The following is a 24,708-nucleotide window of genomic DNA, read 5'->3' on the forward strand; positions in this document are numbered from 1 at the left end:
ACACTATGCTTTTCCACAGGCTAATTCCTGTAACTGGTCTGGGTTGTCTTAGTTGTCAGTATGTCATCAAGATAATCAAAGCTACATTACTCTCTAAAAAGGGTGGACATGTAAGCTGCATTTTTGTTGTTATCTAGAGCAACTTACAGTCCCCACAGTTTCTATGGTGTAGAAATCCTATCACTTTATGGGTAGTTAAAGATGCATGTACAACAGATGACAGGATCCATAAACTAGAGGGTTGATCTAATTCATTTCTAGGCCATTGAGCTATTTTGGAATTGTTAGGTTCTAATTCTGAGATTAAAAAATCAACAGACACTATGAAAGCTTAACCAAGTTTATTCTTCCCAGAGGATCAATACAGCTGCATTAGACAAAAACATTTCCACACAAGCACTGATATTTAACCGTTCCTCATAGGCTGAGTCTCCTCCTACACATCTGTACAAACATCGTTCTTTACTGCTAGGCAGGACACTAGTGATACGCGCCAGAAACTTTTATTTCTCCCTTAATGTTACCTGACCTGACCTCAACCCCACTCCATCACTAATCCATGGCTCTCTCCCCTTATCAATGCCTGCCACATGTAAATTGCTTCCCTGAACTCAACACATTCCAAGCTTAATTGCACACACTATATACCTTCCTCCTATAACCATTCACTTCTGGTGTACATGCTCTAAACCTCAGCACTCCCTCAGTGACATGAATAAGTATATTTCATATTCTCAGAACCCAACAGTATCAAGACCTTTCTTTCCCATTTACACAGGCTATGCTTATAATACACATATTTCAGAATTTAAAAAACACGATAGGGATTTTTTAAATTAAATGTATTTAAATCGCATTTAGATGGATGTCTCTGTCCCTGAAAAGAGATTTGGAGTAATCTAGGCAACACAAACCTAAAAAAAAAAAAAAAACACAGCTCTCACTTTATAGAGGCGTTTTTGTAAATTGCTCAGATCATTTTAGGCACTTGGAATCACAATAATCCCTTCTGTTCTGAACAAAATACATCTTTGGTTCTGTAACTGTTGTTTAAAAAATAAGTCAACTGAAGCAGCAGTCTGAAAATAAAGCTTCATAGTTTGTTTCTTCCAAAATAAATGTTTTTATTTTCTTATTAAAAAAATCTAAAGATTTCTTTCTCACTTAAGGAACTACTTCAACATTCTTGCTACATGTGGAAAGGACCATCAGCTTAACAAACATTGTGTGAGGAAAAACATTTTTTGAGAGAAGATTGGCTAAAATCATACAGCAGTAAAGGATTGTTTCAGTCAAGTCACATTTCCATTTGCTTAGTTTATTTATTTATTTTGAAAGACAAAGAGCAATGCTGCCATTCCGCCGAGCCCTTCTCCTCACTCCAACCCAATGGAGAGAAACATTGGATGCCACATCCACCTCTGCCCTGCACATGCTTGTTAGCTCAGTTACAGTGCAGCCAAGTATGGTGAGAGTTACTGTGGTGAACTAGCGGTGGGTGTGGCTGCACATGTGCTATGTAGTAATTGCTGAAGTTGATGTCACGTACGTAGGGTGCGGGCTGGTAGAAGCAGGTGACGTTGGTCACCGTGGGGATGGCGTTCTGCTCAGCCAGCACCTGCAGCGCCAACATAGAGATGAGGCTGAGCGTCTGGCGCCGCTCATGGCCCATCAGACACACAGTGCTTTCATTCACCACCTGGTGCAGAGTCATCAGGCACTCGTAGCGCTTATGCTCCATGCCGGCAAAGTGGTTCTGCAGGTAGGCCTCCAGCTTACGCTGCTGCTCGCAGATGTCAGAGAAGTCGATGAAGAAGCGCGAGCACATGTAGCGCTGCAAAGCCTTCATCTCTGTTTCGCAGATGGGCCTGAACCCCTGCGCCAGCAAGTGGCAGTACTTAAGTAGCCCCCCGCCTCGGATCTCCTCGGGGCTGCGCGTGGCAATGATCCGCTGACACAGATGGCCCATGGCCCCCTCAAAGTCCCCATACACACTCTCCCCAATCACGGTGGGGTGGAAGCTCTCGGACATGGCCGTCTCTGAGCAGTGGTCAAACAGCAGAAGCGAGTCCAAGCCAATCTGGAAGGAGTCCACGCTGAATTCAAACTGCCGCCTGAGAGAGTCCACGAACTTGAGCTCCACATTCTTGCCCGTGTTGTTGGACAGTGAGATAAGGCTCCAGCGGTCTGTGTCGTTGCATACTTTCACCAGTTTCTGCACGTAGGCCTCTTTGAGGGTTAGCGGCGAGATGCGCTCCTTACTGACCCCCGCTGGTAGGAAGTCCAATAGGCAGTCCATTACCACGTCCTTGACCAGCCGGAAAGCCTGGTCGTCCTTCAGAGACACACCGAAGATCAGGTCCAGGTCCTTGTAGCCCATGCCAGTGTCCTGGTAGAGCACGTGGCTGGCTGCAGAGCCGTTCAGCCGCACGTCTCGTACTGACACGCCCCTCTCCTCCAGCCGCGCCCGCACCACCTGAGTAAAGAAGAGAGACAGAGTATGTATTAGACATACGCTCAAACGCTTTTCATTTTTATGTTTAATTAAGAAAAATACATTTCTGAAGTAATATAAATGTAATTGGTTATGTCCAAAGGCACTCCTTGCCCATACAGGACAGATATGCCTTTCCCTTGTGGAACATGTGCTGACTTTGGTGCCAGACCACCTGCCTCCTCCTTGCCAACATTATTCAACCAAAGAACACACACACACACACACACACACACACACACACACACACACACACACACACACACACACGAACCTGCAAAGACTCAAGTAAACATCTTGAGACATTTATCAATAAGTTCCAACATGGGCCTCTGGAAAAGTCAATAGGCTGTGTAAGCACTAGGCAGAAATCAATACACTGCTCACGAAAGTACATTTCATCATCACCGCCATCAGTTTGAATGGAACCTAACAGGCCCAGAAGGATAGCAGAAGAGTTAGGACTACTCACTGAGGATCTGACTCACTGGCTGGGTCATGCCTGTTTCACCAGGGCCATGTTCAGTAGGCACAAAATTAAATAAGAAAAATTTATTTTCGTTTTTTATTGCAAAACTTTTTTAAACACTTTCTGTTGCATGCTTTAATGAACACAACCCAGGCGGCAGCAGTTAGTGCTATAGGATTTATACCCCTGCACTGCGATTCACACCGGTAGTAAGTGCTTGCCTTAGCATAGGCCCTAGTGGAGCAGACAATGAGAAAATCTTGCTCCACTCCCCACAACCGTTGGGTCAAAGGTTTCACTTTCAGAGGCCCGGTGATCTGCAGGACCAGTTCAGCAAAGAGGCCGCCACAATCATCTGGGAAGAGAATGTCCCAAGTCTGACATCACTGGGTCTGTGCTCCATAGTTAGGTAGTGCTAGGAATGGCACGCTAAACAGACACTGGCAGTCACACTGAGAAAGTGTGTCTAGAAGCCCTCAGGAAAGACAGAGATGGGGCACTAACAGCACACTAAAGCCGAGGGGTTAGTAGTAAAGTTGTTCAAACTCAATCCACTTGGTAGGTTGGCACCATTAAAATGCACAGTTCGTGCATGTAAAGGAAACATGTAATTTGCTCTTTCGGTTAAGAATCGGTTTAACTTGCATTTGACAGTGATCACAGCTTTCAGTCAGAATCCACAACACACTCAATAAGGCTTTAGCACAGCTTTAGTGCAGGCAGATATGTAAGCTAGATGCTAGGAAATGTGTAGTCTACATTCTACCATCAGTTTTTTTTAACATTATTTTGCATGTAACAATATGCAGTAAAATGCAATGAAATGCAGAGACACTTTTAATTTAAGAATTATCATCATCTGCACTTTTAATTTAACTTTTAATTTAAGAAACATCATCATCTGCACATCTATCACTCCAGTGTTAATTTGCTAAATTGTAATTACTTCGCTACTATGGCCTATTTATTGCCTTACCTCCTCACGCCATTTGCACACACTGTATATAGACTTTTTTTCTATTGTGTTTTTGACTGTATGTTTGTTTATTCCATGTGTAACTCTGTGTTGTTGTTTGTGTCGCACTGCTTTGCTTTATCTTGGCCAGGTCGCAGTTGTAAATGAGAACTTGTTCTCAACTGGCCTACCTGGTTCAAAAATTGTTTATTTAAAATATCAAAGAGCAAACAATCTTAAATACAACTGGAAACTGGGCTAACCTATTGTACAGATCCTACACATATTACAACTCAAGTACTTGCATCACACTTTAGCAAAACACCTCTCCAGCTCTTACCTCCCTACCTCCTTCCATTGCAGCCTTCAAATCTCCCAGTCCTGACAGATTAGTGTCAGTCTGACAGTAATTAACATTCTCATCATGTCCATCAGATCATAAGCTGCCTCTATTTATACATAATGGGTCAGGCTGCAGACAGACAAAGGCCTGCAGTTTCATTCAACAGTGCACCTCTAAGCGCATAGACATACATCATGGGCTCTACAGCAAAGACAGACACGGGCTCCATGATTGGTATGTATATCATTAAAGCTAATTGAATGGTGTGGGTCGCCTTGATGCCAAATGACACTAAATTCTTAGTAACTTTTTGATCACTAGCCTTATATTGCTTTCTGTGCTAATTCTGCAACAAAGTAGCAGTGTGTCCAGTCAGATTACAGTTATCAATTGGACAGGGACTACAGATGCTGTGAAACTAGACTAAGCTAGACTCAACACTTAATAGTGCCTTCAGAAAGTTTTGATACCCCTTGACTTGATACCCCTAGATTTTGTCGGGTTACAGCTTGAATTCAAACGGATTAATATAATATTTTTCCTCACCCATTTATTGAAAATGTAATACAGAAAGCAAATTTACATACAGTACCAGTCAAAAGTTTAGACACCTACTCATTCCAGGGTTTTTCTTTATTTTTTAACTATTTTCTACACTGTAGAATAATAGTGAAGTCATCAAATCTATGAAATAACACATGGAATCATGTAATAACCAAAAATTGTAGTAACCAAAAATGGTTGGCATTTACGTATAACATTTTTGGTCAGAGTGTGTGTGTGTTTAAACTATTTAAGTGTACTAGAATGCTTAAAAGGCCGCTAAAATAAAAAAAATATCGGTATCGGGTTTTTTGGCAAGGAGAATATCGGTATCAGACAAAAATGTCATATCACATCCCTAGTCACAAACTTGAAACATGACATTTGAATACATTCAATAAGATTTGCAGAATTATTACAAGTCCATTTACGACTATTAATATTCTGCTGTGAATCAAACACACTTGCAGATTTATCTGCACACACTTGTCACGTTACCAAGAGATTCATAAGCGTATAGAAAGTGTTGTACGTTTGTATACAACATTTTGTTTTTTGCAGTATTGCTGCAACCATTGGCTGGATTGTTCCATCAATCAAATCTAAGGAGGTAGCTTGAAGAGAAGTCATGTCTACAAAGTACAGGTAATTTGTTTAACAATGGTACATTTCAGACGAAATTGACAGCAGCTAATTTTTATAGATTTTTTTCATTTATTTCACCTTTATTACATCTTAGAGATAGGAGTTCTGTCAATGGTACAAATGTAAATCATATAGCGCCATGTGTCATGATAGTGTCTTATATCGGCTGAAAGCTTAAATTCTTGTTAATATAACTGCACTTTCCAATTTACAGTAGCTATTACTGCGAAAAAAATGATGTGCTATTGTTTGAGGAGAGCTCCTAACAACAAAACACTTTTTTCACAGCGACAGGTTTGATAAATTCACCTCTGAAGGTGAAACGTGTACTTACATTCTAAAATATTGATCTGATTTATCACCCCAAAGGTCCCAGAGATAACATGAAGTGTCGTTTTGTTAGATAAAATCCTTTTTCATATCCATAAAAGATCCATATAGCATGCACGATCGATTTTGTATTTCCACAAATTGCAAAGAAAGGAATCTGAAAATCTAACCCTAAACGTTGTTTCAACCAGTCAAATGACGTTCGTATTTATTACTGAGATCCTAGAACGTAACCAGACTTCACTATATCATTGGGAGTGTAGTATATCCTATAGGAAACCAAATTTGGTCAGAGAGCGACGCCATATGGCGCACCGATGACACAGGCGGTCTTCACTTGATTGACTAACTTTGTCAAATAAGCACCAATCGGGGTCAAACAAAGCTAGCTGGATAGCCAATGAGCTGGGCTTTGCTGTAGTATGCGGAAACCCCATATTTGTCACAAAATTTTGCTGCTGATCTTGGCGACAGCAAGCCTTTTCCTTTTAGAGAAAAATTGCAAGAATATTCAGAATTATGAAGTTTTGAAAACTGGGTGTTTTGCTAATGTTGAACTTACAATATGGCTACTAATACTGGAAAAGCTAAATCAAAGTCCAAGTATACAGATTTGACGATATTCTTGCAGAAAAATGTAATGTAAATGTAAATGTGTCCTTCACGATTAGCCCAAATGTACCTGGGTGACTTCACTCTAAATGTCAAGTAGCTTGCTCATACTTCAAGTTATCAGTCTGAAACTGTGCACATACACTGCTGCCCTCCTGTGGACACCATCGGAATTACAATCAGAGTGATGGCTAGAGTTGGGACCTTTCTGTTGCGTTTCAAAGATGGTGGTAGAATTGTTTTTTTGTTTTTTTCCTTTGTATATTCTTATACCAGATCTATTGTGTTATATTCTCCTACATTCAATTCACATTTCCACAAACTTCAGTGTTTCCTTTAAATGGTACCAAGAATATGCATATCCTTGCTTCAGGGCCTGAGCTACAGGCAGTTAGATTTGGTATGTCATTTTAGGCAAAAATTGAAAAAAAGGGGGCTATCCTGATTAACCAGGTAGGCCAGTTGAGAACAAGTTCTCATTTACAACTGCGACCTGGCCAAGATAAAGCAAAGCAGTGCGACAAAAACAACAGAGCTATACATGGGATAAACTAACGTACAGTCAAGAACACAACAGAAAAATCTGTATACAGTGTGTGCAATTGAAGTAAGGAGGTAAGGCAATAAATAGGCCATAGTGGCGAAGTAATTACAATTTAGCAATTAACACTGAAGTGATAGATGTGCAGATGAGGATGTGCAAGTAGAAATACTGGTGTGCAAAAGAGCAGAAAAGAAAAACAAATATGGGGAAGAGGTAGGTAGTTGGTTGGATGGGCTATTTACAGATGGGCTGTGTACAGCTGCAGCGATCGGTAAGCTGCTCTGACAGCTGATGCTTAAAGTTAGTGAAGGAGATATAACATTTTGTAAATAACATCGCCGAAGTCAAGGATCAGTAGGATAGTCAGTTTTACGAGGGTATGTTTGGCAGCATGAGTGAAGGAGGTTTTGTTGCGAAATAGGAAGCCAATTCCAGATTTAATTTTGGATTGGAGATGCTGAATGTGAGTCTGGACGGAGAGTTTACAGTCTAGCCAGACACCTACAGTTAGTCGGAAGTTTACATACACTTAGGTTGGAGTCATTAAAAATTGTTTTTCAACCACTCCACAAATTTCTTGTTACCTTTTCTGCGCTACAGATACCGCATATGGGTTTAAATTCGACAACATACGGTGATCGCCACAAATATTGACCCAAAGAAACCGATTGGAAGACAACAAGTAACGACCTCATTGTGCGCCAATTATATGACCGCTGTTTCGTTGATTGACTATTTTAACCAAATGACCACTGATCGTCTTCAAATCTAGCTGGGTAGATAGCCAATGAGCAGAGGTAAACGGCAATATGTAACGTTTGTGTTTTGGAAGACCAACCCATGTAGTAAACTCCGGCGTAAAGATCGTCATTCGCCATTGAAGTTTCATACTGGAAGGAGCCAAACTCATTACGCACAGCACTGTTTCGGTAACAAGGATCTTCAGATGTTTATAAATCGAACATCATGGCGAATAAGTCAGGGAAAGCTAAATCTAAGACTAGATATACGAATGTAGACAAAATTATAGAGGAAATTGWTCGTGAAAGTGAAACYTATGCTTTTGGAAGACGACTKAGTTAGCGACCATGACTCAAATGGAAGCATATTTTTTGAACGGAGAGGACATTGTTTTGGACTGGTAAGTTCTTCTCATGCTAATMCCGTTGTTTGAAATTAATAATATAAAATATTATTTGTGATTGTTTTTACATTTGATTTGCAATATATAAAAATGTAATGAAATGTGTAAAGTACACATTGGCTATACTTCCTCCAGCGGCATGCTTCCTCAACTCAGTCTACATATTTTGGATTAGAGGGAGCATGGTCGAGATGCGTGTGTCTGCKGCCAACGTGTCCATCCCCCTCTGAAGCTGGTTCATCTAGCTGGACCCCTGCTGTCTCTGGCACCACACCTCCCGGGCCATCTAGAGGTAAACTGTTCATATTTACTCTTGAGGGCTATATAAATTGATTTGATTTGATAGAGGACTGAGGGTCTTCCAAATATTGAAAGTGTGTAAATAGTTACCCATGCTATTTTGTAAAATGTATATGTTTTTTTTCTTCATATTTTATCCCATTTTTCCCCCCATTTTTTTTCTCCATATCTTGGGGGGGTGTGTTAGAATACCATTTTGGTATTTTGTATATAGTTATTTGTTTAAAAATGTATACCTTCACCAATTTGGCCACTTGGGTACATTTGGGCTACTTGTGTGGGACACCTGGGTGACTTCATGATAAATGTCATGTAGCACACTCATTTTGGAAGTTATCATTCTGAAACTTTGCACAAGTACTGTTGCCCTCTTGTGTTTTTCACTAAAATTGTCCACATATTCATATCTGAATGTTTGTTTTATCTTGTTCATTTTAAAGATGATGATACAACAATTAAAAAGAAAAAAACGTATGGTTTTTTCATTGTATTATCTAAACCAGATCTATTGTGTTATATTCTCCTACATTCAATTCACATTTACACAAACTTCAGAGTGTTTTCTTTCAAATGGTACCAAGAATATGCATATCCTTGCTCCTGGGCCTAAGCTAGAGGCAGTTAGATTTGGGTATGTCTTCAGGCGGAAATTGAAAGAAGGGGGGTGGTAGCTGTTAACAAACTATAGTTTTGTTAAGTCGGTTAGGACATCTACTTTGTGCATGACACAAGTCATTTATCCAACAATTGTTTACAGGCAGATTATTTCATTTATAATTCACTGTATCACAATTCCAGTGGGTCAGAAGTTTACATACACTAGTTGACTGTGCCTTTAAACAGCTTGGAAAGTTCCAGAAATTATGTCATTGCTTTAGAAGGTTCTGATAGGCTAATTGACATTGTTTGAGTCAATTGGAGGTGTACCTGTGGAAGCATTTCAAGGCCTACCTTCAAACTCAGTGCCTCTGTTTCACATCATGGGAAAATCTAAAGAAATCAGCCAAAACCTCAGAAAATAAATTGTAGACCTCCTCAAGTCTGGTTCATCCTTGAGAGCAGTTTTCAAACGCCTGAAGGTACCACATTCATCTGTACAAACAATAGTACGCAAGTATAAACACCATGGGACCACACAGCCGTCATATCGCTCAGGAAGAAGACACGTTCTGTCTCTTAGAGATGAACGTACTTTGGTGCGAAAAGTGCCAATCAATCCCAGAACAACAGCAAAGGACCATGTGAAGATGCTGGAGGAAACAGGTACAAAGTATCTATATCCACATCAAAACTAGTCCTATATCGACATAACCTGAAAGGCCGCTCAGCAAGGAAGAAGCGAGTGCTCCAAAACAGCCATAAAAAACAGACTACAGTTTGTAACTGCACATGGGGACAAAGATTGTACTTTTTGGAGAAATGTCCTCTGGTCTGATGTAACAAAAATAGAACTGTTTGGCAATAATGACCATCGTTATGTTTGGAGGAAAAAGGGGGAGGCTTGCAAGCCGAAGAACACCATCCCAACCATGAAGCACGGGGGTGGCTGCATCATGTTGTGGGGGTGCTTTGCTGCAGGAGGGACTGGTGCACTTCACAAAATAGATGACATCATGAGGAAGGACAATTATGTGGATATATTGAAGCAACATCTCAAGATATCAGTCAGGAAGTTAAAGCTTGGTCGCAAATGGGTCTTGCAAATGGACAATGGCCCCAAGCATACTTCCAAAGTTGTGGCAAAATGGCTTAAGGACAACAAAGTGGCCATCAAAAAGCGTGTGGCACTCAAGGAGGTCTACAAACCTGACTCAGTTACACCAGCTCTGTCAGGAGGAATGGGCCAAAATTCACCCAACTTATTGTGGGAAGTTTGTGGAAGGCTACCCAAAACGTTTGACCCAAGTTAAACAATTTAAAGGCAATGCTACCAAATACTAATTGAGTGCATGTAAACCTGTGACCCACTGGGAATGTGATGAAATAAATAAAAGCTGAAATAAATCATTCTCTCTACTATTATTCTGACATTTCACATTCTTAAAATATGTGGTGATCCTAACTGACCTAAGATAGGGAATTTTTACTAGAATTCAACGTCAGGAATTGTGAAAAACTGAGTTTAAATGTATTTGGCTAAGGTGTATGTAAACTTCCGACTTCAACTGTAGGTATTTATAGTTGTCCACATATTCTAAGTCAGAACCGTCCAGCGTAGTGATGCTAGTCGGGCGGGAGGGTATGGGCAGCGATCGGTTGAAGAGCATGTATTTTGTTTTACTAGCATTTGGAGGCCACGGAAATAGTGTTGTATGGCATTGAAGCTCGTTTGGAGGTTTGTTAACACAGTGTCCAAAGAAGTGAAATGACATTCATCCTAGCATTACTATCAACTGGCTAGCTTAAAAATCAGGCAGCTTTAAATGAGAGGAGAAAACAAATATAATATTTGCTAGTTAACCATCTTAACCATCATTTTCCTTATCGTCATTTCCGCTCACAACTTGTAGACTTGTTTACGTGCTGCTGTGGGATTTGTTGCTAACGTTTCTTTGCTACCTGCCAACTTTACGTTTTTAACTACTACCGTTTTATATTTTTTATTCCCCCCCCCCCCTCGCTCAACTTTTTTCACTCAACTTTTTCACCCCGGACACTTTATCTGGACATGGTTCTACACGACCTCCACCAGCCGAAGCTAAGTAGTAACATTAACATTATGCCTTCTAATTGCAGTCGCTGTACTCATAATATACAGGAATAATCATCCAGCGATCATACACTGTTTACCAGGGGGCAGGGCTATCGACGTTAAGGCTAATCTGAAGATGGTGCTGGCTAAGGCTAAAACTGCTAAAACTGGTGTAGAGAGTATAGGGATATTGTTATCCACGTCGGCACCAACGACGTTAGGATGAAACAGTCAGAGGTCACCAAGCGCAACATAGCTTCAGCGTGTAAATCAGATAGAAAGATCAGCATCGAGTAATTGTCTCTGACCCCCTCCCAGTTAGGGGGAGTGATGAGCTCTACAGTAGAGTCTCACAACTCAATCGCTGGTTGAAAACTGTTTTCTGCCCCTCCCACAAGATAGAATTTGTAGATAATTGGCCCTCTTTCTGGGACTCACCCACAAACAGGACCAAGCCTGGCTTGATGAGGAGTGACAGACTCCATCCTAGCTGGAGGGGTGCTCTCATCTTATCTATGAACGTAGAGCCCTGTCTAACTCATCTAGCTCCACGATAAGATAGGGTACAGGCCAGGGTACAGGCCAGGCAGCAGGCTGTTAGCCACCCTGCCATCTTAGTGGAGTCTGCCACTAGCATAGTCAGTGTAGTCAGCTCAGCTATCCCCATTGAGACTGTGTCTGTGCCTCGATCTAGGATGGGCAAAACTAAACATGGCAGTGTTCGCTTTAGCAATCTCACTGGAATAAAGACCTCCTCCATTTCTATCATTATTGAAAGAGATTGTGAAATCTCCATATCCCCCGCGCATCTCGCAAAGGCGGAGGTGTTGCTAACATTTACGATAGCAAATTTCATTTAACAAAGAACAAAAATGACTGCGTTTTCGTCTTTTGAGCTTCTAGTCATGAAATCTCTGCAGCCTACTCAATCACTTTTTATAGCTACTGTTTACAGGCCTACTGGGCCGTATACAGCATTCCTCACTGAGTTCCCTAAATTCCTATCGGACCTTGTAGTCATGGCATATTCAAATATAAAAATATATATATATTTTGGTGACTTTAATATTCACATGGAAAAGTCCACAGACCCACTCCAAAAGGCTTCCGGAGCCATCATCGACTCAGTGGGCTTTGTCCAACATGTCTCCCGACCTCCTCACTGCCACAGTCATACTCTGGACCTAGTTTTGTCCCGTGGAATAAATATTTTGGATCTTAATGTTTTTCCTCATAATCCTGGACTATTGGACCACCATTTTATTACGTTTGCAATCGCAACAAATAATCTGCTCAGACCCCAACCAAGGAACATCAAAAGCTGTGCTATAAATTCTCAGACAACCCAAAGATTCTTAGATGCCCTTCCATACTCCCTCCACCTACCCAAGAACATCGGAGTACAACAATCTGTTAACCACCTAACTGAGGAACTAAATTTCATAATACCCAAGATGCAGTCGCACCCCTGAAAGCAAAAAACATTTGTCATAAGTAACTAGCTCCCTGGTATACAGAGAATACCCAAGCCCTGAAGCAAGCTTCCAGAAAAATGGAATGGAAATGGCGCTACACCAAAATGGAAGTCTTCCGACTAGCTTGGAAAGACCGATACTGCACGGTACTAAGAGCCCTAACCCTAACCCTTAATTGAGGAGAATAAGAACAATCCAAAATGTATTTTTGATACTATCGCAAAGCTAACTAAAAAGCTTTCACTTCAACAGTGATAAATTCATGAAATTCTTTGACGAAAAGATCATGATCATTAGAAAGCAAATTACGGACTCCTCTTTAAATCTGCGTATTTCTCCAAAGCTCAGTTGTCCTGAGTCTGTACAACACTGCCAGGACCTAGGATCAAGGGAGACACTCAAGTTTTTTAATACTATATCTCGACACATTCATGAAAATAGTCTTGGCCTCTACACCTTCAAGCTGCATACTGGACCCTATTCCAACTAAACTACTGAAAGAGCTGCTTCCTGTGCCCTCCTATGTTGAATAGAATAAATGGCTCCCTATCCACCGGATATGTACCAAACTCACTTAAAGTGGCAGTAATAAAGCCTATTGAAAAAGCCAAACCTTGACCCAGAAAAAAATAAAATAAATCTGCCTGTATCGAATCTCTCATTCCGCTCCAAAAAAATTGAAAAGCTGTTGCGCAGCAACTCACTGCCTTCCTGAAGACAAACAATGTATACGAAATGCTTCAGTCTGGTTTTAGACCCCATCATAGCACTAAGACTGCACTCGTGAAGGTGGTAAATTACCTTTTAATGGCATCAGACCAAGGCTCTGCAACTGTTCTCGTGCTCCTAGACCGTAGTGCTGCTTTTGATACCATCATTCAACACATTCTTTTGGAGAGATTGTAAACCCAAATTGGTCTACACGGACACGTTCTGGCCTGGTTTAGATCTTATCTGTCGGAAAGATATCAGTTCGTCTCTGTGGATGGTTTGTCTTCTGACAATCAACTGTACATTTCGGTGTTCCTCAAGGTTCTATTTTAGGACCACTATTGGTTTTCACTATTAAAAAAAATATATATATACATATATATTATATATATATATATTTTACCTCTTGGTGATGTCATTCGGAAACATAATGTTAACTTTCACTGCTATGCGGACGATACACAGCTGTACATTTTGATGAAACATGGTGAAGCCCCAAAATGTCCCTCTCTGGAAGCCTGTGTTTCAGACATAAGGAAGTGGATGGCGGCAAATGTTTTACTTTTAAACTCAGACAAAACAGAGATGCTTGTTCTAGGTCTCAAGAAACAAAGATCTTCTGTTGAATCTGACAATTAATCTTGATGGTTGTACAGTCAACTCAAATAAAACTGGGAAGGACCTCGGCATTACTCTGTACCCAGATCTCTCTTTTGACGAACATATCAAGAKTYTTTCAAYGACAGCTTTTTTCCATKTTCGTAACATTGCAAAAATCAGAAACTTTGTCCAAAAATGATGCAGAAAAAATAATCCATTATTTTGTCACTTCTAGATTAGACTACTGCAATGCTCTACTTTCCGGCTACCCGCCACCCGGATGATGCACTAAATAAACTTCAGTTAGTGCTAAAAACTGCTGCTAGAATCTTGACTAGACATAAAATTTACTCCAGTGCTAGCCTCTCTACTCTGGCTTCCTGTTAAGGCTAGGGCAAATTTCAAGGTTTTATTGCTAACCTACAAAGCATTACATGGGCTTGCTCCTACCCATCTTTCCAATTTGGTCCTGCCGTACATACCTACCAGTACGCTACGGTCACAAGACGCAGGCCTCCTTACTGTCCCTAGAATTTCTAAGCAAACAGCTGGAGGCAGGGCTTTCTCCTATAGAGATACATTTTTATGGAACGGTCTGCCTATCCATGTGAGACGCAGACTCAGTCTCGGCCTTTAAGTCTTTATTGATGATTGAGTGTAGTCTGGCCCAGGGGTTGAAGGTGAACGGAAACGCACTGGAGCGACGAAACGCCCTTACTGTCTCTGCCTGGCCGGTTCTCATCTCCCCACTGGGATTCTCTGCCTCTATATTACAGGGACTGAGTCACAGGCTTACTGGTGCTCTTGTATGCCGTCCCTAGGAGTGGACCCACTCAACCCACTTGAGTCACTATCGTGATTTTCCTGTCCGGGTTGGCGCCCCCTTTGGGTTCGTGCCGTGGGGGAGATCTTCGTGGGCAATACTCGGCCTTGTCTCAGGGTAGTAGGTTGGTGGTTGAAGATATCCCTATAGTGGTGTGGGGGCTGTGCTTTGGCAAAGTAGGTGGGGTTATATCTAGTCTGTTTGGCCCTGTCCAGGGATATCGTCGGACAGGGCCACAGTGTCTCTCGACCCCTCCTGTCTCAGCCTCCAGTATTTACGCAGCAAAAGTTTGTGTCGGGGGTCTGTTATATCTGGAGTATTTTTCCGGTCCTATCCGGTGTCCTTTGTGAATTTAAGTATGCTCCCTCTAATTCTCTCCAAGGACCCGAGCCCTAGGACCATGCCTCAGGACTACCTGGCCTGATGACTCCTTGCTGTCCCCAGTCCACCTGGTCATGCTGCTGCTCCAGTTTCAAGTGTTCTGCCTGCGGCTATGGAACCCTGACCTGATCACTGGACGTGCTACCTTGTCCCGGACCTGCTGTTTTGGACTCTCTACCGCACCTGCTATCTCTAACTCTGAATGATCGGCTATGAAAAGCCAACTGACATTTACTCCTGAAGTGCTGACCCATTGCACCCTCTACAACTGCTGTGATTTATTATTATCATCATCATCATCTGACCCTTTGGTAATCTATGAACGTTTGAACATCTTGGCCATGTTCAACACCCGGCACAGCCAGAAGAGGACTGGCCACCCCTCAGAGCCTGGTTCCTCTCTAGGTTTCTTCCTAGGTTCTGGCCTTTCTAGGGAGTTTTCCTAGCCACCGTGCTTCTACATCTGCATTGCTTGCTGTTTGGGGTTTTAGGCTGGGTTTCTGTAGAGCACTTTGTGACATCGGCTGATGTGAAAAGGGCTTTATAAATAAATGTGATTGATTAAGTTGATAAATGCCATTAGCAAGCTAGCTAAATTGAAATATGTTATTGGAGTTTATTCACAAAGTTAGATAGAAATATATCCACACGTTATTCTCCATCATGCAATTGTATGCTTGTAACTTGGGAAGCTCATTCAATAATACAGACGTAGGTGATTTTTGCACCCTGGGAACTGAACTGTGTGCAAGTTCTTGTTCAATTTAGACCACAGTTAGTTGAATGAGGTGTAAGTGAAATGCTGGAACAAAAAACCTGTACATTCCTGTGTAAAAAAACAAAAATAAACAGTGGCTGTCATGACTTAAATTGAGTAAATACAGGTACCATTTTATTCTGTTAATCTATGCAGGTTTGTCATCTGATTACCGGAGCCTGGTGGAGATACTGTAGATACAACCATTTGCCAATGCAGGATTCCTACAGGACATTTCCCTTAATCCAGATTGAAGATTGCTACCAGTACTCCATGTCAGTAAGTCTCACACACACACAAAATATAAAGTGTTGGTCCCATGTTTCATGAGCTGAAATAAAATATCCCAGACATTTTCCATAAACGTATCTCTACCAAATTTGGTGCACAAATTTGTTTACATCCCTGTTAGTGAGCATTTTTCCTTTGCCAAGACAATCCATCCACTTGACAGGTGTGGCATAGCAAGAAGCTGATTAAACAGCATGATCATTACACAGCTGCACCTTGTGCTGGGGACAATAAAAGGCCACTAAAATGTGCAGTTTTGTCACACAACACAAATGCCACAGATATCTCAAGTTGAGGGAGTGTGCAATTGGCATGCTGACTGCAGGAATGTCCACCAGAGCTGTTGCCAGATAATTGAATGTTAATTTCTCTAACATAATCCGCCTCCAACGTCCTTTAGAGAATTTAGCATTATATGCAACCGGCCTCACAACCGCAGACCACTTGTAACAACGCCAGCCCAGGATCTCCACATCCGGCTTCTTCATCTGCGGAATCATCTGAGACCAGCCACCCTCGGACAGCTGTTGAAACTGTGGGTTTGCACTACCATGTTCGCCCATGGAGCCATACAAGCTAGAACCGCCACTGATCACAAGAGAACGCTCCTGACATTAGGATGCTACAGCGACTGGCAAGTGACATTAGCAGATGACAATATGGTGTAAACACTATTGTCAACACATTATTTGAATAATATGTTGACACTCACAGCAGAAATGTTGTCAAACATATGTTCCCAAAACACTGTTGGGTAACAATTATTCTATTCCTATGAGTGGTGCCATAATAAAGTCCCAAAAATCCTACCACTAAAACTATTTAAAAAACATAAAATCAAGCTGATCTTCAGAGCCTCATTCATGTTTCTCATTACACTTACTTTTCTTCAGAAGAGGCTTATAGAGTAAAATGTGAAGTTTTTGTTTGAACAGAACTGAAGTGTGTCCAGTTTATTGGTAACTATTTCCGCAAGCAAATGGGGTTGTTATGAAAGTCAGGCTGGGAAGATGACATATGGTTCCCACTAATCCTGGGGAACACGCTGTTCCAAAATATGGAACAGCACCTGCATAGTCAATCAAGCATTTATCATAAAGGTTGGACATATCCACTACCACATCCAGAAATCCTGAATTAATTAATCATGACTAACTACATAATTGTCAGTCAAATCAATATGTTAATTGTTAAACCAGCTGGCATGATCTTTCAATTACATAACCACCATCCATCCCATGCATAAGAACATGTCTGATGTAGAGGGGGACATTAATGAAAACTAGCAGACGGGGGCTGGAGATAGAGTTACAGCAGAGAGTTACAGCAGGGAGATACTGGTACTGGCCAGTCCAGATTATTTAACATGGTTAGTCTCATTGAGATAAAATCTATTTTTCAAGAGAGACCTGGACAGATAGCAGCACCACCTTGGTAGACACAGCACAAGGCACTGTCTGGTCCCCCCAGATATCAGGGAGCATCAACTGTCTGTAGTTGCTTGGAATCTGGATGGTATACCCATAGAAATAGAATCTCATCATAGTTCTGTGGGTATACCATTAATTTAAGTAAATGTGTTTAACATTTTGTGGTATAAGCTAGGTGTAGGACCTAGGGGATATTTCAGGGACTCTGGCCAATAAGGGAACCTTTGAAATCAGAGGTCCAACTACCACTCAGGGGTCCTAAAACTATCAAGAGCACAAGATCTCTAACATTGGAAGCTCCTCAGAGGAGGAAGGGGAGGACCATCCTCCTCAGTCAATTTCATAAAAATGTAAATGGTAAAACAGTTAAAAAGTGATCCTTTTTAGATAAAATTATACTAAATATAATCACGTCACCAAATAATTAAAACACACTATTTTGCAAAGAAGGGCTACAGTAGCCTCAACAGCACTCTGTAGGGTAGCACCATGATATACCCGGAGTACAGCCATCTTCTCTCCTCCTCTGGGTACATTGACTTCAATACTAAACCTAGGATGCTCATGGTTCTCAACCCCTTCCATAGACTTACACAGTAATTATGACAACTTCCGGATGACGTCCTCCAGCATGAACGGACATGTTGTCCACCCAGTCAAGTATCAAAGAATGAATCTAGTACTGAAAGCATAAACTACAGCTAGCTAGCACTGTAGTGTATGGAATGTGGTGAGTAGTTGACTCAAAGAGAGAGAAAGAAAATAGTTGAACAAATTAATTTCTTCCAAAATGAAGGAGAAGCGAAAGAGAAATAGGGAAAGATTCTTTTTTTCCACTTTCAGTTTCACTTACTTAGCAAATGCAGCTAGCTAGTTAACTTCACTAGGGTAGGGGGCAGCATTCGGAATTTTGGATGAAAAGCGTGCCCAAATTAAACTGCCTGCTACTCAGGCCCAGAAGCTAGGATATGCATATAATTAGTAGATTTGGATAGAAAACACTCTAAAGTTTCCAAAACTGTTAAAATAATGTCTGAGTATAACAGAACTGATATGGCAGGTGAAAACCCGAGGAAAATCCAACCAGGAAGTACTATTATTTTGAAAGGCTGTTTTTCCATTGAAAGCCTATCCACCATACAAAGACTTAGGACCCAGTTCACGAGCTCTGTGGCTTCCTCTATATGTGGCCAGTCTTTAGGAATTGTTTCAGGCTTTTACTCTGAAAAATGAGGGCGATACAGCACTTTCAATCAGTGGCCAGTGGAAATTTCCAGCCATGAGTCCTGCGCCGGATCGGGAACACGCCTTTCTTGTTTCTCTTTTTCTATTGACGAAGCTTTTGTCCGGTTGAAATATTATTGATTATTTATGACAAAAACAACCGGAGGATTGATTTTAAACATCGTTTGGCATGTTTCTACTAACTTTTATTGTACTTTTAAAAAACTTTTCGTCTGGACTTCAGCATTCGGATTACTGGACAAAACACGCAAACAAAAAAGGAGGCTTTTGGTCATAAAGAGGGACATTATCGAACAAAACTAACATTTATTGTCTAACATGGAGACCTGGGAGTGCCACCAGATGAAGATCATCAAAGGTAAGTGATTCATTTTAATGCTATTTCTGACTTTTGTGACATCTCTCCTTGGTAGGAAAATGGCTGTATGTTTTTCTGTGGCTAGGCGCAGACCTAACATAATCGCAAAGTGTGCTTTCGCCGTAAAGCCTTTTTGAAATCTGACACAGCGGTTGTATTAAGAATAAGTTTATCTTTATTCGTATGTTTAACACTTGTATCGTTTATCAATGTTTATGATGAGTATTTCTGTAATTTGATGTGGCTCTCTGCACTTTCACCGGATGTTTGTTTGAGATAATGCATTTCTGAACATAACACGCTAATGTAAACTGAGATAAATGGATATAAATATGAACTTTATCGAACAAAACATACATGTATTGTGTAACATGAAATCCTATGAGTGCCATCTGATGAAGATCATCAAAGCTTAGTGATTAATTTTATCTCTATTTCTGCTTTTTGTGACTCCTCTCTTTGGCTGGAAAATTGACTGTATGGTTTTCTGTGACTAGCTGCTGACCTAACATAATCGCATGGTGTGCTTTACTGCGATAAAGCCTTTTTGAAATCGGACAACGTGGTTGGATTTACAATAAGTTTTTCTTTAAAATGGTGTATAATACTTGTATGTTTGAGGAATTTTAATGATGGGATTTATGTCGTTTTGAATTTGGCGCCCTGCAATTTCACTGGCTGTTGTCGAGGTGGGACGCTCGAGGTGGGACACTATGATATGCTGACTATGATGTCACTTTAGCTAATATGGTGACAACGATGTAGGCTGTGTGTAGCAGTTTGGCTTGGAAAAGTTTTTTCACCTGATCCGTTGTGCATTGAAGTCCACAAGCGAAGGGAAGAGGTGAGAGGAGTAGAGCGCATAGATGCAACAAGGAAGACAAAGTGGCTGCTATGAAAGTGAACTGTGTTTCAGGGGTGTATTCATTCCGCTGATTCTGTTGAAAAAGTTTCTTAAACGGAACAAAACGGAACAAAACGGGGATAAACATACCTGAATTTGTCCAATAGAAACTCTCGTTTGCAACTGTTGGATTAATGATTACACACTATATAAGATAGATGCAGGAAAGAGTGTGCACAACGGTATTTCATTTCATTGTCTGTCCATGTGTCACTGTCTGTGACTCAAATTTGTCTCTCGACCTGTGTGCACCTACGTTGTAAACTTTCCTTTATAGGCTAGGTTGTAGCAACCTCATGATGGGTATAGAGAAAATTTGAGTATCAAATAGTAGCCTAAACGTATCGCTGTTACATTGAACTGGGTGAATGGAATATGAATGGAATATGAATGAGTCATCCAATATGCTGAAATATGCTCATGAAAACAAAAATCGTCCTCCCTTATCTTAATTGGCACTGATCTCCACTGTTCTCTAATGATACAAAATTACGGAGCCTTCTGCCACCGTCAATTGGAAAGGTATTTTCAATATGCATATCAGAAAAGTGGAGTATATCAAAACTCCCATCTGGACGGATATTAGAAACAGACCCATTATGATGCAAAACACTTCCAGTCAAAATGTGACTCATCAGTGGTAATTAATATATGGTGACTGATGACAAAGGGATTTGATGACAGAGATTTGAGATTTGATGGCACAACATAAGCTGTAGCAGCAAGGTAAATCAAGCGACCTGTTTTGTTAACTAACTGTATGAATCAGCACATTGCTGTAGGCTACTTTTCTCTAAATACAGTTACAGTAATCAAAATTGTTGCAAAGAGTTAACGCAATGGCTATTGTTAAGTACTGGGTTAACACCTACTGAACAGAGTGGACGTCAACAGTAAAGGTCCTATATGGGGCAGGGTTGGAGCTCACACTTTGACCTGAACTAGAGAATGACAGTGAAGAGATATGTATGATAGGCATTAGTTTGGTCTCAGACTAGACGTAATATAGTACATTTAAATCCGAGGTACTCAACTTGGTATGATAAGTAGCCAAACGTAACATATGGCAAAAACTAATGTTGGGTGGTTGGTCGGGGTGGATAGTGGGCATATAAACGCAAACGTCGAGCAACCCAAAGGTTGAGAGTGCAAATCTTATCACGGACAACTTCAGCATTTTAGCAACTTTAGCTACTTACTACTTTTTAGCTACTTTGCATGTTAGCTAACCCTTCCACTTACCATTTTTGCTAACCCTAACCCTTTAACCTAAACGTAACCCTAACCCCTAGCCTAACTGATGTTAGCTTCTAGCTAGAATTCGTAATCTCATAAACGTCGCAAATATTGTACTTTTTGCAAATTCGTATCATACAAAATGAGTGATGGACATCCACAAATTAATACATACCATACGAAAGGTAACAGATCATACTAAATGAGTATCTCGGATTGACATACAGAATAATACAACATCCTCTGAGACCAGGTCGGTCAGAGACATGGCTCCATCACTCAATAGAATATAGGCGAATAGACTACTTTAATATGCCATAGGGACATTTTATTTGCAACAAAGCACATGCATACTAACATCACAAAACATGAAGCGATTCAGAGTAGACAGCATATACTCAGTATGGAAGTTGTGGCGCACGCGCTTTACCTGAACGATCTGCCGGGGTTGTACAGAGAGTGTAGGGAAATTTCCGCGGCCGTGAATCGGGATTGCTTCTCTGAGGATTGAGTTCAAACGATGCACTTGATCCCAAGACAGCACACAGAACCGCCTACTCTGATCCGACGTATCGCTTGACATGGCGATGTGGCACTGAACAGAGTGTAAAAATATATTGGAATGAATGCGGTAGTCTAATCTTGCTGTATCACTCCCGGATCAATCGGTTGAGGTGTGCGTCTTAAAAATGCAGGGGGGAATAATGAATGGATGAGTTTGGTCAATCGTGGTAAATTCCAATAGCCTACAAATGTTCAGTATCCGTTTCCTCATTCAGCAAGGTAATGAAGATGTGATTGCTGTCAGATACTTGAAGTTTGAAATGCAAGACACGCTTAACTCTTTATCCACAGATGTTAAGCTGATCGGTCACAAGTTTGCAGCGAATCGTTATCCCAAAAGCTCATCCAAGGTCTATAAAGGCTCCTCATTTGCATAGAGGCTCAGATTATTATTTTTTTCACTCATTAATTATCAAGACCTTGCCTTGTTGCGAGTGCCACCAGTCAGTGCAGAGAAAATAGTTTGGCACAACCTGTGTAATAGTGACGCATTTCCAGAGCCTCCACCCCTTTCCATACTCACTGATATCCTCCAAGACATTGGGCGCGTTCGACATTGAGAGCAATAGAGTATTTTTGAAAGCACCCACTCTGCCATGGTTCGTTGGACAAATGCATTTTTGTAGGGTTGTTGGATAAACGCAGAACATAAGGTATGTTGTAAACACAGGCTGAGGAGATCATGTACATTGAGTCCTATGAGATAATCTTCATCAGCTAATGTCACTGTTTCTGAATTTTTAAGTATTCATGTAATAAAAAAAGCACATAAAGCACATAAAAGGCTTCATAATTCATAAAGGTCATGTTAACGGACTGATATTATCTCATAGAACAAAACATATAAGATCTGCTAAGCCTGTGTTAACCTCAGACTGTATGTTTGGCATTTAACACAAAACCCTATTCTTTCCCCATTCATTTCCACCATATGAATCGCTGAACAAACCAGAGGTAACTCATTTCCGTTTTTTAGGACTAAAAGCTGGCAAGCTCTATTGCAGCTGACATTAAACTCGAGTCGAGACCAACTAATCTGCAAATCAACTTGCATCATAAATAACTAGTCAGTAGATCAGTTACAATTTACAATAAAATAAGTTGTTGTTCACTTACCATCCTTCTAAACATATGTCAAATTGTTTAGTTGCCAATGCCTCAGAGTTCTACATATATTATGGTCATCATACAGTGCATTTGGAAAGTATTGAGACCCCTTGACTTTTTCCACATTTTATTACAGCCTTATTCTAAAATCGATGAAAATTATTATTTCTTTTTTCAATCTACACACAATATCCCATAATGACAAAGCAAAAACAGGTTTTTAGATTTTTTTCAAATATTTTTGAAATATCACATTTACATAAGTATTCACACTTTATTACTCAGTACTTTGTTGAAGCACCTTTGGCAGTGATTACAGCCTCGAGTCTTCTAAAAGGCATCATGCTACAAGCTTGGTGTAACAGTTTAACTTTAGTCCGTCCCCTCGCCCCGACCCGGGCGTGAACCAGGGACCCTCTGCACACATCAACAACAGTCACACACGAAGCATCGTTACCCATCGCTCCACAAAAGCCACGGCCCTTGCAGAGCAAGGGGAACCACTACTTCAAGGTCTCAGAGCAAGTGACGTAACCGATTGAAAGGCTATTAGCGCGCACCACCGCTAACTAGCTAGCCATTTCACATCCGTTACACTCACCCCCCTTCAACCTCCTCCTTTTCCGCAGCAACCAGTGATCCGGGTCAACAGCATCAATGTAACAGTTTAACTTTACGTCCGTCCCCTCGCCCATACCCGGGCTCAAAACCAGCCATTTCACATCCGTTACACTGGCACACCTGTATTTGGGAGTTTCTCCCATTATTCTCTGCAGATCCTCTTAAGCTCTGTCAGGTTGGATGGGGAGCGTCGCTGCACCCCTATTTTCAGGTCTCTCCAGAGATGTTCGATCAGGTTCAAGTCCAGGCTCTGGCTGGGCCACTGGCTGTGTTGTCTTGGCTGTGTGCTTAAGGTTGTTGTCCTGTTGGAAGGTGATCCTTCACCCCAGTCTGAGGTCCTGCGCGCTCTGGAGCAGGTTTTTCTCTGTAATTTGCTCCGGTGGTTTCTAAACTTCTTCCATTTAAGAATAATGAAGGTCGCCAAGAACTGTGTTCTTGGGGACCTTCAATGATTCAGAAATGTTTTGGTACTCTGCCCCAGGTCTGTGCCTCAACACAATCCTGTCTTGGAGTTCTACAAACGATTCCTTCGACCTCATGGCTTGGTTTGTGCTCTGACATGCACTGTCAACTGTGGGACTTTATATATACAGCACCAGTCAAAAGTAGTCCCACTAAGCGCAATTGAGATGGTTTGGGATGAGTTGGACTGCAGAGTGAAGGAAAAGCAGCCAACAAGTGCTCAGCATATGTGGGAAGACTGTTGGAAAAGCATTCTAGGTGAAGCTGGTTGAGAGAATGCCAAGAAGGTGAAAAGCTGTCATCAAGGCAAAGGGTGGCTACTTAAACGAATCAACATATATTTTAGATTTTTCTAACACTTTTTTGGTTACTACATGATTCCATATGTGTTTTTTCATAGTTGTGATGTCTTCACTATTATTCTACAATTTAGAAAATAGTACAAACAAAGAAATACCCTATAATGAGTAGGTGTGTCCAAACTGTTGACTGGTACTGTATATCTTTTTTTATTTACAAAATAAATTATTAGGTATTGTGAGGAAAAACATGTATTTAATCAATTTGAGAATAAGGCAGTAATGTAACAAAATGTGGAAAAAGTCAAGGGGTTTGAATACTTTCCGAATGCACTGTAGGCCTACTCACAATATTTGTCATCCTCGTTTTCGT

At 41.0% G+C, this 24,708-nt stretch overlaps 1 protein-coding gene across 1 annotated transcript; it reads right to left on the reverse strand.

Moving 5' to 3' along the window:
* Positions 1–1,343: 1,343 nt before the first annotated feature.
* Positions 1,344–22,295, reverse strand: tent5ba (terminal nucleotidyltransferase 5ba). Its single transcript, XM_023980690.2, has 2 exons — positions 21,713–22,295; positions 1,344–2,476 (listed from the first exon to the last, which is right to left on the reverse strand). Exons 1-2 carry the CDS (start codon positions 21,863–21,865, stop codon positions 1,445–1,447), a joined length of 1,185 nt encoding a protein of 394 aa, XP_023836458.1. The 5' UTR covers positions 21,866–22,295; the 3' UTR covers positions 1,344–1,444.
* Between the last annotated feature and the right edge of the window lie 2,413 nt (positions 22,296–24,708).

Source organism: Salvelinus sp. IW2-2015, linkage group LG35 (genome assembly GCF_002910315.2).
Source record: "Salvelinus sp. IW2-2015 linkage group LG35, ASM291031v2, whole genome shotgun sequence".
Classification (NCBI taxonomy): domain Eukaryota; kingdom Metazoa; phylum Chordata; class Actinopteri; order Salmoniformes; family Salmonidae; genus Salvelinus; species Salvelinus sp. IW2-2015.